The sequence below is a fragment of the Simochromis diagramma genome, unplaced genomic scaffold (genome assembly GCF_900408965.1).
Source record: "Simochromis diagramma unplaced genomic scaffold, fSimDia1.1 OVJJ01000683.1, whole genome shotgun sequence".
Classification (NCBI taxonomy): domain Eukaryota; kingdom Metazoa; phylum Chordata; class Actinopteri; order Cichliformes; family Cichlidae; genus Simochromis; species Simochromis diagramma.
In genome coordinates this window covers 1,647,292-1,666,389 of record NW_024387158.1, presented here as the reverse complement: position 1 = coordinate 1,666,389, position 19,098 = coordinate 1,647,292, and the positions used below count along the sequence as shown (strand labels likewise).

The 19,098-nt window shown below is 41.0% G+C and overlaps 1 protein-coding gene across 1 annotated transcript; it reads right to left on the bottom strand.

Annotated features, from left to right (window-relative positions):
- Positions 1–1,779: 1,779 nt before the first annotated feature.
- sept5b (septin 5b) lies at positions 1,780–14,830 on the bottom strand. Its single transcript, XM_040048789.1, has 12 exons — positions 14,314–14,830; positions 14,171–14,181; positions 11,415–11,505; positions 8,872–8,958; positions 8,610–8,733; positions 8,158–8,292; positions 7,958–8,075; positions 5,561–5,662; positions 5,214–5,310; positions 4,969–5,104; positions 4,259–4,361; positions 1,780–4,069 (listed from the first exon to the last, which is right to left on the bottom strand). The coding sequence occupies exons 1-12, from the start codon at positions 14,354–14,356 to the stop codon at positions 4,007–4,009; spliced, it is 1,110 nt and encodes a 369-aa protein (XP_039904723.1). The 5' UTR covers positions 14,357–14,830; the 3' UTR covers positions 1,780–4,006.
- Between the last annotated feature and the right edge of the window lie 4,268 nt (positions 14,831–19,098).

Below are 19,098 nucleotides of genomic sequence, written 5' to 3'. Positions count from 1 at the left end.
TGACCCTCAGACAAGCACTTTGGCAACAGTGGGAAAGGAAAACTCCATTTTAACTGGAAGAAACCTCTGGCAGAACCAGGCTCAGGGAGGGGCAGCAATTTGTCAAAATAGGTTCCTATGTCGTCCAGTGGTGCACTAATCTTAGTCTCTCACTGAGCATGCTCCTGTGACTGGCCAGCACATCATGAATTGGTTGGGAGGTATTGTCCAGCATTGTCCTTATCTTGGACAGCGTTCACCTCCCCGATACCACCTTAAGGAAGTCCAGCTCCGTCCCCATAACATTACTGGCCTTGCAGATCAGTTTATTGAATCTGTTGGCATCTGCGACCCTCAACCGGCTTCCCCAGCATGCAACAGCATGCAGGATGGCTCTGGCCACAACAGACTCATAGAAAATCCTGAACATTGTCTGACAGATGTTAAAAGACCTCAGCTGCTTCACAAAATAGAGAGGACTCTGGCCCTTCCTGCAGTGTCCAGGGTTTTTTAAATTCAGTCCAGGTTATTATCAGTGTGTACTCCGAGGTAGTTATAGTCCTCCACAATGTCCAAATCGACCACCTGGATTGAAACAGGGTGACAGGTTTCCTGGTCCTCCGAATGTCCACAATAGATTCCTTGGTCTTTGTCACGTTGAGCTGCAGATGATTCTGCTCGCACCATGTGACAAAGCAGTAAACCATAGTCCAGTACTCTGTCTCATCACCGTCACCAATGCATCCAACCACTGCAGAGTCATCAGAAAACTTCTGAAGATTGAAGGGCTCTGTTCAGTGACTGTAGTCCTCGGTGTAGAGGGAGAATAATAAAGGGGAGAGGCAAGTCCCTTGTGGTCGCCCAATGTTGCTGATCACCTTGTGAGACACACAATGCTGAAAGCGCACATGTTGTGATTTTCCTGTCAGGTAATCAACAATCCAGGACATGTGAGAGGCATGTACCTCCATCGCTTTCAGGCCTGATGGTACTGAATGCACTGGAAAAGTAAAAAAACACAACCCTCACAGTGCTTGCCAGCTGGTCTAGATGGAGGTAGACATGATTGAGCAGGTAGATGATGGTTTCCTTAGCTCCAGAGCACCGCTGGTAAGTGAACCGAAGGGGGTCCAGATGTTGGTTGAGCTGAAAAAGTTTAAAGTATGGAGAAAGAGCAACAGAAACAGAAACAGACTGCATGCCGGTTAGTTCATGTGTCTGCAATAACAGACACATGGTAAAATAAGAAGACGGACACAAAATAATTTTACACAAAAGAATTGTTTTATTTGTACCTATTATGGCCTTGTTATACTGCAAATCACTATGTTACGCTGTTCCTGAAAAGGGCTATGTTATAAAGAAAACAGTATCATCACCACATAATAAAGCTAGTATGTTACAAATATGGGATGTAGAACAAGTTTAATTCAGGAAATATTATCTAAAGCATTTTCAAAACCTCTGACATGACAGTCCATAAAATAACATCCGTAATATGGTAAGCATCAATGTTTCTTACACAGTGAGGATGTCGCCATTTAACCATGAAATTAAAAATAAAATACTGTGTCATTGTTGCACATATGACAATATCATAGTTGTAGTAAATAGTTGTCAAAAGATCCATATAAACAGAAAAAGTAACTAATGAACAACAGACACAAAAAGCCAAACGACACAGCGTTCCTCTAAACCCAAAACAATTTGCATAAAATTAAATCCTCAGTTGAGGACTTACAGCCAAAGACGCTTGGTTTAAAGAAGTACTCTGACTGAGCCTTCTTCCTTTAATGTTTATATTATTCCTCGTACTGGAAGGTTCGCCATCACTTGTCTTATCCTGCAGGTAACATTTGATCTGTGATTTTTTTTTAATAACGACAATAGCTTTTTGGATCGAAAAGACTGATGTTTACCAACATATATGTTTTTATTATAACTATATTCTGTTGGTGAGAAACAAAGTGTTGATTCTGTTGGGATTTCTTTGACCCTTTTCCCATATTGTTTTCATCTTTTTACACAGCCAATCACACTGGAACAGTGTTCATTTGTCATAAATTAGAGTTACCTGTTAATGATTTATGGTAATATATACAAGCTGATTTTTAATCTTGTGTGGAGATTTCAGTATTCCAAACTTTGGTTCCATATATCTTGCTTATAATGTAAAATCTCTGATGAACATGTTGCAAAAAGAGTATAGAGCTCTGATATGATGGCTTTTTATTGTTTTTGAACAGTTTCAGTGAAAGTCTCATCAGCTCGATGTATATTTATTTTGACTTTAAATGCATACATAAAACAAAGTTCCAGATGAATCTGACTGATAGTATTATTGCTGTAATTATTATTACCATTACTGTTATTATTATGATAGATATTGCAACTTTTTTGTTACCACAGCAATCATGAAATAGAAATCTGATATTGCAACAGTCCTGTTGTATATAATACAGAAACTATCTTGCACTGAAATGCAAAAAGGCAACATGAAATACACCTGGTAACCCACAAGTGATTATGTCTTACTGGATTCAAGTTGGTCTTTAAAGTCAATTTATGACTATCCCTCTATAGTAGTGGCCACTTGGTATATGATCAAAACTAATTGTAACATTTGTAACATACAACAAGCTACGAGGACTGCATGAACAGCATGCTCTGCTTGTGGCTCTGTTGGCTCATTCAGGTATGCTTCACCTGTTTTGATGCTGCAGACCAACGCTGATCATTCATTGTGAATGTCACGAAGATGGTTTTATTTTTCTTTGTGTGGGTTTGTAGAAATACCAAATATTCTAAAAAAAATAACAACATAAAAAGTTGAATTTTGCATATTATGCCCCCTTTAAATACATGGATTTAAAAAGCATTTTGGCATTATCTTGTTTACCAGGCAACCCTTAAAGAGAGCCTATTTTGCTCATTTCCAGCTTTACTTAACAGCTAGGCCAGGTAGGAGGTGATTCTGTACTCACGTCTGTGTCCACCAGATGACCACATTATGAAGACCCACTCTCACTGACATCATGCAGAGCCAAAACCAGAGCTCATGTGAACCTCTGGCCATGTTTAAATAAATAAATTCAGTTGTGTGAACATCAAACACTATAACAGCACTGAAACAAAGTAGGTTCCCTTTGACTTTTTAGGATTGATATCTTTTTAGGTTGCACGTTACTCTTCCTAGTCATAAATGCCTAGATTATTCACAATGCAAGACAACTGCAGACAGATGTGTAGGAGACTGTAATGTGCTTATTAACTGTACATTATATAAAAGATGGATGCACCACCAGGTTAGAAAAGTTCAGCCAATGCAGAAGAGTCTTGATGTGTAATACCCCACCCAACCATCTCTGGGTTTAATAGAAACCCATTTAAAAACATCAGCACGTCCACTCAAAGTACTTTATATTATAATTTCAGTATTAAGGGAAATAAGTTATTAGACTAGTCCTGATCCTGAGTCCTGATCAGGACACTGATTATATTAAGCCTGATTAAGCAGATATTAAACCTCAAAGAGCAGTGTGTTTCTCCAGTCAGCATTTCAGTTCCACTCACTGTATAATCTGACCATTGTAGGAAAACCCCACATTCAGAATTGGTATTATTAGTATTGGTATTATATTACCAGCAGCTGTTCCAGCTGTTTGTCAGTCCACAAGTACAGTACAAACAATCAGTGAATAAACTACTTAATTCATTGAGGGCATACATGGAGCATTTCAAGTAAAACTAACCATCCCTAAGCCTGTGGTCTAAAGATAACAAAGTGCAAACTACTCCCTATTGTTTAACATGACTCATTTGGCTAATGACTGTACTTTATCAAACGGCAAAAACATCATGCTGTCATTCATCTACTATATTTTTTGTGACCAGAGTTTAACGAATTAGGTGAAATATTGACACTGAAGAATTTTTCATCTCAACCCCTAAAAACATGGCATCGGTGAGGGATCACTGCCATCTAAATAAAGATATAAAGGGACAGAGATGCTGTGGGAGAGGGGAGTCACAGTTCCTGTTCATGCATCTGCTGCTGCATCTTCTGGAGCATCTGCTGCATCCTCCTCAGCTACAGACACACCAGATAAACACAAGACAGAGACATGGGAGCAAGAGGAGCATGAAAGACAGCTTACATAATAACACATATGGGTCATCAATTCACATCAGTGTCTTGGTTATATAACACCCACTGTAATGTATTATTGAGCATCTGAGATATATCACAGAGTCACAGAGTCGTGTTTTTGACACTCACTTCTTCATCTTTCGTCTTGATAAGCTTCTCAGCCTCAATATCTGGTGTAGACAGTGGCAGAATCGGGTTGGGGCTCTCCACACGCTTATCTGCATTCATCTTACTGTAACAGGACACATAAACATGAGGGATGAGAACAACAGGCTGCCGGCTTCCATTTGTTTCGCAGTCATCCATCACAGTAACACTGGATTTTTTTTGTCAGCAAGACAGGAAAATGAGCTAACCCGTTCTTCTGTCTGCAATGGAAGCACAAAGTGTTAAAGCCTTTACTAACAGGATTGTTATCTGATAATAACTTCATTTGAATTATTATGATGGTAAATTCAAATGCAAACAGAAACCAAGGCTACAAAGTAAAATTGATGAGATAACAAGTCAAACTTTTGACTTAGTAATAAAGTCAGATAATTTGGCTACGCAACTAATGACACAAAATTATGAGATTAAAAATAAATGTTGTGTTATTAAGTAAAAATGTATACTCACATTTGGAATATACATAAATACTGACTGCTCAAGAAAACTTTAAAAAATTACAAGAAAATCATGGTCTTAAGAAGTGTAATGTAATGAAATGAACTTTTTGTCACATACTTTTTGAATATGTCAAAGATCTACTAATCGCCCTGGTTTTGTTCTCCATATCTCAGTTTTACTCATAATTAACCATGTTTTGTGACCGTGTGTAGGTTTTGTCACGTTCACACCTCGTCATGTTCTGGATGCACTGTGCCCTGTAGTTCTCATAGTGACAGTCACTGGTGATGTCCTTCAGGTCGTGCATGTGGGTTCTTATCAGCATGGTTCTCAGCTTCACAAAGTCGCAGTGAGACGGGTTCTCCACTGCACGCAGGACAGGATGAACGTGAGGGTGAATCCAGACAGACTGTTGGCCAATCAGAATTGGGAAAGACAGCCGCACAGCTGCAACCTCCAGTTTAGAGCTGCTTACCCTCCACAATGCCCCAGGGGTAGACTCTCCCTCTCACTCTATGACCTCGAGCTTCTACCACAGTGTTGCTACCAATCACAGCAAACGGCGTGCTCTCCTGCATCACAAGCAGCAGCCACAGAGGAAAGATTCAAATTCCTAATGTCAGAGTAAAAGTACAAATACTACTGTTTTATATAGCGGTACTTCATTCCAAATAAATGTTTTGCATTTCATGTTTTTATTCAACTAGAAGTAAGATTGTATTGAAGCAGGGGTTAGTTACAGCTGTCATCTGAAAATAGAAAACCATAAAGAAGGAAATTAAAGACGCTGTTTTGGACATATTCAATGTGAATCCTGCTCACCTTCAGCTCTTTATCTTGCTGCTTGAACTCTTCATCCTCATCCGAGTCACAGTGAGGGAACTGATAGATCTTTATCCCATATTTATCGATCTCTTCCCTCACCTGGAAGAAAAAACACATAAGAGATGTGATGGATAGCAGCAGAACCACACACATACATACGCCCACAGAATGAGAAAATTTAGCAGGAAGTCAGTGCCCTTCTGTACTGTATATGAAGGCTTTAGAGAGATGTGTGAATCATTCTGTGCTAAAAAGAGCTTCAAAAGATTTGCATGTCATCACAGAACTGGACCACAATTTAGGCTTCAAAAATGAGACAAAAATGGATCCTTTATTTTATCAGTTTTTGTTATGTATTAGAAAAAAACAAATAATAAATCATCAAAAACAACAAAGATTTTTCCAGCTCAGACATCAAAGGTACACTTTTATGAGACAATGTAGCTGTTGCGTGCTATGCTTGGAGCACCCAATACCAATAAAAAAGTAAATTTGAAAAATTTTGTTGATTGTTTTGTTACGTAGATTATACATATCTTCATAACGAATACTCTTTCTTTGAGTAATTTTGTATTCAGGGCCACAGAAATGTTGTTTAATATTACTTTATATGTTTTTAACATTTTAATATTTGTTTAATTCCTATGCTTACAATGTTATAATGCAATGCTAGCACTAGGCTAAAAAAAATGTGTATTGTTTCAAAAAGATGCTAGCTGTGGACTGTCACATAAATAAAGGAAGTAAATGTTCAAATAAATTTGTATTCTTTTGATAATGTGGGTAACAGGGTTGCATTGGTTGAGTGACACTCAGAATAGTCAGAACAGATGAGAAAAACACAAAATATGTCAAAGAGGAGGCCATGAGGTTAACACAGAGCTCAATCATGTCACTTCCTTTTTGTTATGTATTTAATATGTACTTTACGTCTGTTTATTTAACATTTATGTGTGTTTTTCTTAAGTTTTTGGTTGATATTTGGTCTCCATTAAAATTACAGTGCCATAACACTAGCAAAAGCATCTCCTAGTGAAAATGCAATGTGAATGCTGAAAATGTGAAGATTTTGCTTGAAAGGTTTAAAAATATTTGAAATATTCAAAGCTCAACTTGCAGAATAATTTAATTTGCTTAAATTTGTGTAAAAGAAAGAGAAAGACATTTTTTTTTATCATTCTCCACCCTCTTAGAGCAGGTGATGTCATCATGCAATGGAGGAATACATTCCATTAACTCAGTTTTCATGTTTGTAAAGTTTATTTATGGATGTGAAAGGGATTACTACTGCAAAAAAAGTAATTAGATTACTGTTACTTTCCCAAAAGCACGCTGTGTCACTTCGTTACTAAACCGTGATTGACATAAGCGACGTTCGTGGTAACAGACGTGTGTAGATCAACAATGGATAATATATAGAGTGCGGGAGAGAGTACGACCGTGCAGCATTTAAAGCTTAAGTGCTGACATTACTTTGAGTTTGACTCCTTAAAAGTGATAAGAAACTGCACCAAAAGTGATAAGAAAACTTCTTTTTACAGCGAAAAAACCCCTAAACTCCTGAGCAAGTACTGAGCACGCTGCCACGGGAATGTGAAATTCACAGAGAGACCCGTGGATACTCCCACTGACATGACCGCTGCAGCACCGGGCAAACCTCCACCGGCTCCACGACTGCTAAACAGGTGAAAATAGATTAAGAAAATAGAAAATAGAGCGACAGGACTCAGTGCCGCAGAGTCTTTGATTTTATTTATTTTCTACTGTGTTTTACTGGCATCTATTTGAAAGATGCCAGTAAAACACAAAACATTATTTTATTTTATGTGCTGGAATATGCAGAAAATAGGTTTAAATGTTAAACAAATTTCTTCAAGTCAAAGACTGTTGCATATAATTTAATTTTTGCTTGATGCAATGTGCATAAGGTTAAAGGATTAAAACTAATAAAACAAGTTTTAAAAAGAAACTTTTTCATTTGATTACATTTTATATGATGGATTATTCAGAAAAAGTAGAATTGGGCTGAAAGGTCTATTGCTTTATTACCTATTCAGGTTGTGTATTATGTTTTACATTTTTTTTTACAGTAGGTAATGACATCATGCAGTGGTGGGGAAAATGCCATGAAAAACTAAACTCTTCAGAAAACTTAAACTGTAACTTATAAGTTAGGGTGGATTTAAAGAGGATTTAAAGATTTCTCCATTAATTTGTCTGTAACATGAAGTATGCAGAAGTAGTTAAGTGCTAGTTAAGGAAAACAGCATTCACATTAATTTGGGACTTTTCATTTATTTTACAGTGAAAATACTTCAGCATAAATTCACTTTTTATTTTCCACATATAAAGCTGTCATAATTGCAGTGAAATCATGTGTCTTTATGATCTTACCCTTTCTTTGAGTTTCTTTATCTCAAAGGGAGTGAGGCAGTCAGCTTTAGCGATGAGAGGAACCACATTAACTTTATCCTGCAGGGCCTTCATGAACTCTATATCAACAGGATGAAGCCTGCAGGAAGATACGAACTTCCCTGAATCTGTGTACGATACATGTGTGCATATGTGTGTGTAAGAAAATATATATATATTACCCATGTCCGAATGGGGGTATGAAGTAGAGGCAGCAGTGCACTCTGTTGTCCTGGATGTTCTTCCTGTTGAGTCCGCTCTCATCTCTGAAGTACTGTTCAAACTGCTGGTCGATATAATCTGTAATGGGCCTCCAGCTAGAAAATAACGGCATATTTGCATATTTACATGTTTTGCTAAAAAAACTGATCTACTTTTCTAAAGAGTCATTTTGATCTCGAAGGTGGTTTGCTTAGCTTACAGTAATAGCAGGTTTGTGTCTGTCTGAGCTAGCTTACCCAGTTCATTCACTCAAACATGGTCCAAAGCAGACAATCTGACCTTATGAAAGGAGAGTCTACGTGGATTTAATCAGGAGGTGATAAGTAAAGTCCACTTTATAAAAATAAGAGGGCTTCTTCCATTTGATGTTTATCACCATGCTCATCTTGTTCGGTACAAACTCAACCCTTACCACGCCGTGTTGTTGACAGCATCTCCAAATCCTGGGGTGTCCACAATTGTAAGTTTCAACTTCACCCCCTTTTCCTCAATGTCCACAGTGTGCTTTGTGATTTCCACTGTCTGACTGATGCGCTCTTCAGGGCAGAACAACAAACAGATATGGATATTAAATATTAAACCAGAGAGTTATACAATGACTCTGTAGTCACTGTATAACTGATGAAAGAAACAAGAAGAATGGTGTGAAGAAGTCTGATAGATTAGTCACTCACCTTCAGCGTTGAGCAGCTTTCTGTCTTTATGAAGATCAGTGAGGAAAAGGCTGTTCACCAGAGTGGATTTACCTAGGCCAGACTCACCTGTAGGATACATATTGATCATTACATCAGTGTAACATGCTCACTGTCACATGGAAACTAATTTTATTGTCAGTTAAAGCAAGGGAGTAAAACTTGTGTTATTAATTAGTGAGGCTCGGATAAAGATTATCTGGGCCAATTGTTGTGAAGACTGAAATTTCTGGTGCTTGAATCTGCGATTTGACATGTTTACAGCAACGCTTTTTGCAGCTCATCTACCCCTCAAATAGTCTCACACACCAAAACAAATCCCTACCCTAATGAGGACGCACGCATGATCTTTCTCTTAGAATGTAGGTATGAACAAAGTCAATAGCACAAAGCAAATATAAAAACCAGCAGAAAGACACTTTAAAGTGATCACTACGGTGATTCCACCTTAGAAACATAAACAGGTAGAAACAGAGGATGCAGTCCGACTGCTCATCAGTTTGTTGTTACCTTTTGAAGTTCACAGTCTGGTTGCTGGGCTGGGGTCAGCATTCCCTCAGCTTTTCCTCAGCCTGCACCACTATTTTCTCCTTCAGCACAAAACTGAACTCAGTTGATTGTAGTGCATGCACAAGTAGAATCAATAAGCGGGCTCGATAGGCAAACAGACTAGCAATTCCAAGAAATTGAACTACTGGGTACTGGTTCTCTACAAGAGCCGGTTCTCGATTTCCATCCCAATTTTGGTGTGTGTCTGCACATTACCAAAGTGATAGTTAAATCACACAAGCATATCAAGCATATAATTGAAGTGCAATCTCTCAGCCTTAACTCAAGGGCTTTAGCAAAAGATTTGCATTAATTAACTTTTCTGTTTTATTACTCAGTTACTTGCCATTAAATATCATTTATCGTCAGGGGGTTGTAGCCATATAGTTTATGGATGCAGCTGGCTATTGAAGTTTGCTAGCATTAGCTGATAAGCTAGCACTTAAGAGCCTGTTATCCAAATAAGGCCATTTCTGGTTCCAAAAAATGCAATAGCCATCTTTTATTTGCAGTTTGTGCGATACACACATTGAGCATTGATTTCTCAACTGATCAGGTAATCTCCAAAGCTATTCCTTAACAGGCAATATCAATTTCCCTCTGTCTTTATAATAACAGGACTGTGGGTCAGAGATCCATGCAACATGGATAACATGGATCAACACCTAGTCTATAAGGCGCCCAGGAGGCATTCTCATTAGATGCCTGAAGCACTTTTCTTATTTCCTTTCAATGTGGAGGAGTAGCAGCTTCTCTGTCTAATGCTGAGCAAATATACTTTTTGATGTTTTCTACTGCTTGTAGTCATAATCTCATTCTTTCTACTCTTCACCACCCTGAGCTTGTGGCCATGGGTAAAAATGTAGATTGATCACCACAACAGACTGCAGAAGATACACCAATCAATCTGTCAGTCTTCAATCCACATTACCTCACTCATGAACAAGACCCTGAGAAAATCCTCCCCTTGGAACAGCAACTCATCCCCAACCGAGAGGGAGCTTTCCACCTTTTTCCAGTTTAGAACGATGGCCTTACGCTTGGAGGTGCTACTTCTTATTCCAGCAGTTCACACTCAGCTGCAAGTCTCTCAAGTGCAAGTTGAGGTCATGGTTCAATGAAGCCAACAGAACTACATCATCTCCAATAAGTCGAGATGATATATTAAGACCACAAAACCCAACATCCTCTACCTCTTGGCTGCACCTGAAAATGATGAACAGAACTGGTGACAGAAGACAGTCTTGGTGGAGTCCAGTACCACTGGGAATGAGTCTGACTTATTGCTAGCAATAAAAAAACAAGCTGTTACTACACCAAGCTCCCACAACAATGTGCATGATACCTCACATGAACTTTGATGGCTGTGAGTTCTGGCCCTGATATGTTGATGGACATATTCTGAAATGCCCACATATATACTAGGTCTGTGAAGGTTCTCAGTCATCCAGGTCATCATAGTCAAAGGAGCTTGCAAAGAAAAGCATCTGGACTTCTTTAAGTTGGTTGAAGACGTTTCACCTCTCATCCGAGAAGCTTCTTCAGTTCTAAGGTCAAATGGTGGCAATTTCACACCTTGGCTCAGGCGATTAGAGGATCATCAGGGGGTCCTTTTGTCCCTCTTTGGGGGGATACTCCCACTAGGTTTAAATCTAGGACTCTCCACCATTTGACCTTAAAACTGAAGAAGCTTCTCGGATGAGAAGTGAAACGTCTTCAAGCAACTTAAAAAGTCCAGACGCTTTTCTTTGCAAGCTCCTTTGACCACATATATAATACTAACTAGTCAAAGTTTTTAAATAAAATGTGACAGACTACTGTTAACCTTTTGCCTATAATATGTAGCTTGTTAGATGGCAATTCATATTTAAACAGGCTGTGCAGAAAGTGTAATGTGAAAGTTTGATGTAATGACATCCTGTCTTGGTTTGACGCTTTTGGTGCATGACAAAGTTGTGTCCTTTTAAACCTCGTACCTGCTACCAAGAGTGTGAAGTCAAAGCCTTTTTTCACTGACTTCCTGTGCAACTGGTTGGGCAGTGTGGCAAAACCAACATATTCTTTTTCCTGGAAACAACCACACAGATAGAAAACAAAGCAGCAGTGGTTAACCCAGAAACTTTGGTTGACAAAGAACCACCTGTGTACACCAACACAGTGGATTTCAACTGAAACAAACAAGATGTGATTGAAGTGCAGATTTTTCAGCTTTAATTTAAAGGCTTAAACATCTTTCTCGGGCAATAACGAGTACAATATGCTTTATGTCTTAAAGATATGCCTATAGTTTAACTAGTCGGTATATGTCATCTAGCTTCATAGAAAGATAAACTTGGGTATCATTTGCATAGCAACAAATATGTATGCTATGACTTTTATTGATACTTCCTTAGGGAAGCATGTATACAGCAAAACAGAAATGGCCCCAGCATAGAATCCTGTGGAACTCCATGACTGACATCTGTGTGTGAATAAGATCCCCCATTTACATGAACAAACTGTAGCTTGTCTTATTATATGTGCAAAATCTCCAAGTATTCATAATACAGTATAGCAGGCAGTTGTTTCACAACAGGAGGGGGTGGAGAGAGTGTACAGTGAGTGCAGAGGCATACACGTATCTGGAAAGATGGGGGGAAAAGGAACAAGAACCTTCAAACAGAGGCTTGAAAGAGACAGATGTCTCTGATACGAACTCAGTAGCAGGTCAAATATAAATCCAGGCTCTCCCAACATACATTAGATTTTCTCCAAATGTTTTCATCTGAGGATATTGCAAGCTTTTAATATCAAATCTTATACACAGTGCATTACCTGTGTTACTGAGCAGAGGTGGTTCTGAAGTTGGAGAGTGTTTTTTGTGTGTGTGTGTGTGTTACTGCTTTGCTTGCATATTGACAGTTTGTCTGTGAATGTGTTTGTAAGTCACACCCACACACAGATCATAAAATACAGAGATGCAGACTGCTGCGTCTGTGTTGGCTGCTCTGACTCAGCCTCAGCGCTGCTGTCCAACATGGCACCACAGCAGAAAACAGTGAAGCAGGATGAAGGCAAAAAAAATAAATTATTAACCACTCGTGGGATTTTGGAAATATAAATCTGAAAATAAAGAGTGAAGAGCGGATGCTGTATGTAAGAGCTGTCAGAATATCTTTTTGTGAAAATATCAGCTGCAGGGGAGGGGTGTAGCGGCAGTTCAGGGGGCATGGCTAGGGGAGGCTGGTCAACATACACCTGGAAGTAATTGTGGGATTTCACGACTCCTACTTCCTCCTAACAGTAGATGCTGGAGAGGGGTGCTGAGCCGTAAGCAGGAAGCAGTAACCGAGACAGGATGATAAGCCAGACACTGTCGGCCTGTGAAAATCACTGTGCTCGTGTGCATAGTGTAAATAAACTTGTCATCACTGCAACTCTTTGGCTGAGTATCAGGTCGTTATGCTACAAAAATGTTCCCTGAATCTCTGAAAAGCAGTCATTTACCAAACTGCACCAAATTTCACAGTATCATTTTACAGTGGCTAAAGAGACTAACATAAAGTGATAAGAAACATTTTTGGAGTTGAATTCATTGGTTATGTTGTGAAATTTTCATCCAAATCATCTATGTTAACTATTTTTCAGCTTTGAACAGCTTGTTACAAAAAAAACACACATCTTCTGACTTGTGACTAAGGATGTAGTCCACTCAAATTAGCTCTATGCTTTCATGCTTGGACACTAAAAAATGAACTTGATTCCTAGGTCATAAAAATTGTTCTTTATCTCATACTGAATTCATCCTCCAGATGCTCCATAACATCCTCCTTTAAGCTAATTTACTTTTCATTGACTGTGTGTTAGAAAAAGGAGGTTTGAACAATATAGGATGATTTTTCCAAGTTCCGAGATTGGGCTGGATATTCCTAATATGGTCTTCTCAGTCACACAGCTCTGGATGAGCACAGACGCTAGACCCACATGCTGTCAAAACGTATCTATACAAGGGGCACTCTGAACAAAGGTGGGTTAAAGGGGAAGAAACTGAAATAACTTTTCAATTCACTACCACCATAGTTAGCTGAAATAATTAGCTAATCCAGTTGTACAGGATGTTTTCTAAGCAGAAATGGCAAAACCTCTGTAATTCTAGCTTCTTAGTGCAAGGGTTTGGTTTTTTTTTCTGTTTCACATCACTCGGGATCTTTAAGACTTGGAAAAGCCCAAGATGTGGAGACGTAACTGGACTAAACAGACTGACTCATTACTGAAACATTAAAATTTTTATTAAAAACTTTGACAGGCCTGCCAATGAAAGAAAGAAAAAGGCCCAAATACTGAGAAGCTGGACTCAATGAGATGATGATCAGACCAGCATAAAAGACCAAAAGTGTTCACAGAGCTGTCCAGCAGAGCCATGCTTACAGATGTGTGCAGATGTTACAAACTGCCCCCCTCCCTGGCAAGACTGCCCTATATTATTTATGTTATTTTTCCCCACCCTGTGAAAAAATTCTGGAGGCACCCATGCAGAAGTGGGGTCTCTGTTACTGCTGACCTGTAATATGCAGCGTCGTTGCTGCATATGCCACTGATCTTTAAGACAGGAAGAAGCGTCAGGATCACCGTTGGCAGGAAATACTACAGCATTTCACCCGTGCAGGTGCTACGCAGAATAGGGCTTTTATTTTGTAAGTCATGTATATATAAACACACACACACACACACTTATCTGCTGCGTGCCTCTTACCTCTCCATCATCTGAGACGTGAAGCCAAATTCCATCAGACACGAGGCAGGGATGGCAGGAGGAGAGAATCCGAGCAAACACACGTTAAAACGCTCACGCGCGTCATGGAGGCACCACTAAGCAGCCTTGCTGAGAAAGCTTACCTGTCTGGGGCGTGCGGCTCTTGTACCTGCTGTCGGCAGTCATGCTGGACACAGCTGGTGGAAGATGCGTCCGGAGTGAATGAGAGAGGAGGGTCTGAGCCGTAGCTCAGTGGGCGGAGGGCTTCAGCACGAGCTCTGACATGTGCAGAAGTAAGAAATCATAAGACATAAAATACATAAAACCCTCTGTCGTCGTGTTCTACTCTCTCTCCCGCAGGCTTGCAGCATATTTATTGTGTAGAGGAAAAAAATGGATTGCAGTTCACGTGAAACCCCAGGGGGAGGCGTCATAACCCCATTATTGCGCAAAGAACGTCAGGTTCTATGTCATTTGTCCCCCATTCCACTGTCCTTTGTCCCCTTGACCCACATTTTGAGATGATGTGCCCCTGCTTTTAATAGGTACGTCCGGCAGAGTGGGCTGCCTTTGTGGGCCAACGCAGGTGAGCAGATCAGCCTGCTCTGCTGTGCCCACATGCGACTCACAGTCAAGTGACACTGGCTACACATTTCGGCCAGTGTGATAAATGAGTACAGAAAATGCAGCTCCAGTAAACAATTGATTACTGGACGAACAGACTCAGGTATCACGTGACAGTTAAAAAAAGAGAGAGGGGGGGTGATGGAACGAAATGCATTGATGCTCTCAGAAAGACTGTGCTGCTTTCAAAGAATGATTGTCACTTTGTTGGTGAGTCAGTGTGATATCAGGTTACTTTGCATCTTTCGCTTGGAGGAGTGTGAATGTGCATATTGAACAGGTATGAACAAAATACAAACCTATGCCTCCTAAATGCAGCGGCTCCCAGCCCAGGGATTTAGCTTTATCCTTTCTTTAATTTCATTTTTAGCACTCATCATCTACTGTGCCAGGGGTGTCTGTATATTATTTAAATGACTGGGGATCACCATTTTGACCTTAAGGTCAGAGATGCAACATAATAACCTAAAGCTCAGCGATTTAATCCCTGCTTGAAGAAAATACCATGAAAACACCATTACAGAGCGCAGACTTCTAAACTGAAAGTGCACCACTAAGATCTCTGATAAGTTTGCTACTGAACACAGAAACTGTATTAATGTTTCGTGAAATTTAGATACATTTTGTATTAAATTCATTTTTTTGTTTAAAACAGTCATTTAATTATATTTTAATGGCATTTTCATTTAAAATGCAAAGTGGAATGAGTATGCTGTTGTTCTGTGTGGCAGTTATTTACATTGATTTTATTATATTAATTGAATCCGTTCCCAAAAAACACTGTTGAACTGCTCGCATGGCTTATAGGGCACTGCCTAAAGTGACCGTCAGGTGTCACAGCTATACTTACTGAGAGAAAAATAACAAAAAACAATTTAAAAAATCCAGAAAAATGCATTTTCATGAGCACCACAGGGGGGATTTTGTCCCACACCTCTCTGCAGATCCTCTCCAAGTCATTAGTGTTTCATGGTTGATGTTTGGCAACTTGAACTCTCAGTCCCTCCACACAGAAGTGTGTGGGATGTGTGCGAAACTTGTGGTCAACTACAAGACACGTCTCTGTGATTCCCAACAAAGGGCTTGCCACCAAGTACTAAAGCACGTTTTGCAAATCAAATACTTATTTCATTCATAAAAATGCAAATTCATTTGTTCTGTCTCTCACTGTTCAAATAAACCTACTACTGTAATTATAGACTGATTACAAAATCAGCAGGTGTTCAAATAATTTTTTCCCTGACTGAACATTTATGTATAAGTTATGACCAAAGTTCATTTCATTTTTTCCCTTTTCTTTTTGTGCTGGTGGAACATATATTTACTGTATGTAGCTTTGTGAGCATATACGTGTTTCTTCCTTACAGACAGAAGTACAGTCCAAGGTCACACGGTGACTTTAGGAAACAGGCTAATGCAGGAAGGCTGGAGCATAGCTCAGTACAATGGCTGATCACACATGTTTTCTGTTGATTCCTCTGATGCTGCTGAGCGCACCGCTTTGCAGGAGGAAGTACTTATTGTTCTGAACAAGTATTTTCGCCCTCTCTCTGGCAGGTGGACAATGGAATCAGTAGAGAGTAGGGGAGAGATAGCCACAAGAAGCAAACAGTTTTATTTGTTTCTTGTAAATGACGCAGGAATACCAAGAACATTTTTTTATTAAGATTTACGGTCAGCATGTTGGGGGTCATACAGAAATTAGCTTTGTTTCTTGCTCACTCTAAAGGAACTATGTGGGTCAAAATACCATGATTAACCACTGATAATAACAGCGACAGACTAATTTTTAATTTGTCACGCCAATGTTTAATCTTTCAAGATTAAATATGAATGATGCAGAGAGAAACAGAAGTAGGAGAAAAGAGAAACAAAGATGAAAATGGGAGAAACGGTTTGGTTTTTCTGTAATCGCTGATGGTGCTCCACAGAGACAGGAAATGGTGCTGTTACACATAGGAAATGACCTGATGAGATAGATAAAGGCTCCAGAAATCCAAACAAATCTTGGCAGATACAGCTGAAGGGGACACAGCTCACAGAAACATCTGAAGCCACTCCCATAGTGTGATTCACGGGCCACATAGGGAAGAATAGAATCAAATAGAACAGAAATGTCCTTTATTATCCCTCATTGGCAATTTTTTTTTTGCCTGTCCCGTTTGGCTCTTTTACCAACAGAATTATTGTCTAAAGGCGAAGAAAGATGCCCAACAGATTTACTTTACCAAATGGACCAGCCTTGCCGTAATGGTCTATTTGATTCACTTTTTATTGTTTATTTTATTTTATTTTCACTTGTTAAATACAGGACAGACTTGACTGGGGAAAAGAGAAGGGAGAAAGAAAGAGGGAAAGAAAAACAGCGGGGAAGAGGGACGGGGATAAAGGGCAAAAAACAAAAACCAACAAAATAAGCAGACAAAATATACATATATCAATCACCTGGATCACCTGTTGAGAAAGAAAAAAGAAAAAACAAGCAGAAGAAGAAAAAAGAACAACATAATAAACAACATCACGATGATATATGGGAATGTAACATCCATCCATCCATCCATCCATCCATCCCATCCATCCATCTTCATCCGCTTATCCGAGGTCGGGTCGCGGGGGTAGCAGCCTAAGCAAAGAGGTCCAGACCTCCCTCTCCCCAGCCACCTCCTCCAGCTTGTCCGGGGGAATACCAAGGCGTTCCCAGGCCAGCCGAGAGATATAATCTCTCCAGCGTGTCCTGGGTCTGCCCCGGGGCCTCCTCCTGGTGGGACATGCCTGGAACACCTCGCCCAGGAGGCGCCCAGGGGGCATCCTTGCCAGATGCCCGAACCACCTCAGCTGGCTCCTTTCGATGTGGAGCAGCAGCTGCTCTACTCTGAGCCCCTCCCGGATGGCCGAACTTCTCACCCTATCTCTAAGGGAGAGGCCAGCCACCCTTCGGAGGAAGCTCATTTCCTGCCGCTTGTATCCGCGATCTCGTTCTTTCGGTCACTACCCACAGCTCGTGGCCATAGGTGAGGGTAGGGACGTAGATCGACCGGTAAATTGAGAGCTTCGCTTTTACACTCAGCTCCCTCTTCACCACGACGGACCGGTGCAGCGTCCGCATTACTGCAGCTGCAGCCCCAATCCGTCTGTCGATCTCCGGCTCCCTTCTCCCATCACTCGCGAACAAGACCCCGAGATACTTGAACTCCTCCACTTGGGGCAGGAACTCATCCCCGACCCGGAGTGGGCACTCCACCCTTTTCCGGCTGAGAACCATGGCCTCAGATTTGGAGGTGCTGATCCTCATTCCCGCTGCTTCACACTCGGCTGCGAACCGTTCCAGTGCCAGCTGGAGGCCCTCACCCGATGAAGCCAACAGAACCACATCATCTGCAAAAATCAGAGATGAGATTCTGAGGCCACCAAAGCGAAAGCCCTCCGCCACTTGGCTGCGCCTAGAAATCCTGTCCATAAAAATTATGAAAAGAACCGGAGACAAAGGGCAGCCCTGGCGGAGCCCATCACCCACCGGGAACGAGTCCGACTTATTGCCGGCAATGCGAACCAAGCTCTTGCAACGGTTGTATAGGGATCGAATGGCCCGTAGCAATGGGCCAGACACCCCATATTCCCACAACACCTCCCACAGGACACCCCGAGGGACACGGTCGAATGCCTTCTCCAAGTCCACAAAACACATGTAGACTGGTTGGGCAAACTCCCATGCACCCTCAAGTATCCTGGAGAGGATAAAGAGCTGGTCCAGTGTTCCGCGACCAGGACGAAAACCGCATTGTTCCTCCTGTATCCGAGGTTCAACTAGCAGACGAACTCTCCTTTCCAGCACCCTGGCATAGACTTTCCCAGGGAGGCTGAGGAGTGTGATCGCCCTGTAGTTGGAACACACCCTCCGGTCCCCCTTCTTAAAGATGGGGACCACCACCCCGGTCTGCCAGTCCACAGGTACTGCCCCTGATCTCCACGCAACATTGCAGAGGCGTGTCAACCAGGACAGCCCTACAACGTCCAGAGCCTTCAGGAACTCGGGGCGGACCTCATCAACACCAGGGGCTCTGCCACCAAGGAGCTGTTTAACTGCCTCAGTGACCTCGCCCCCGGAAATTGGCGGGCCATTCCCCTCATCCCCAGACTCTGCTTCCTCCTCGGAAGACGTGTCAGTGGGATTAAGGAGGTCCTCGAAGTATTCCTTCCACCGCCTGACAATTTTCTCAGTCGACGTCAGCAGCGCTATACACAGTGCAGGTAGAGCACCGCTTTCCCCTCCTGAGACGCCTGACGGTTTACCAGAATCTCTTCGA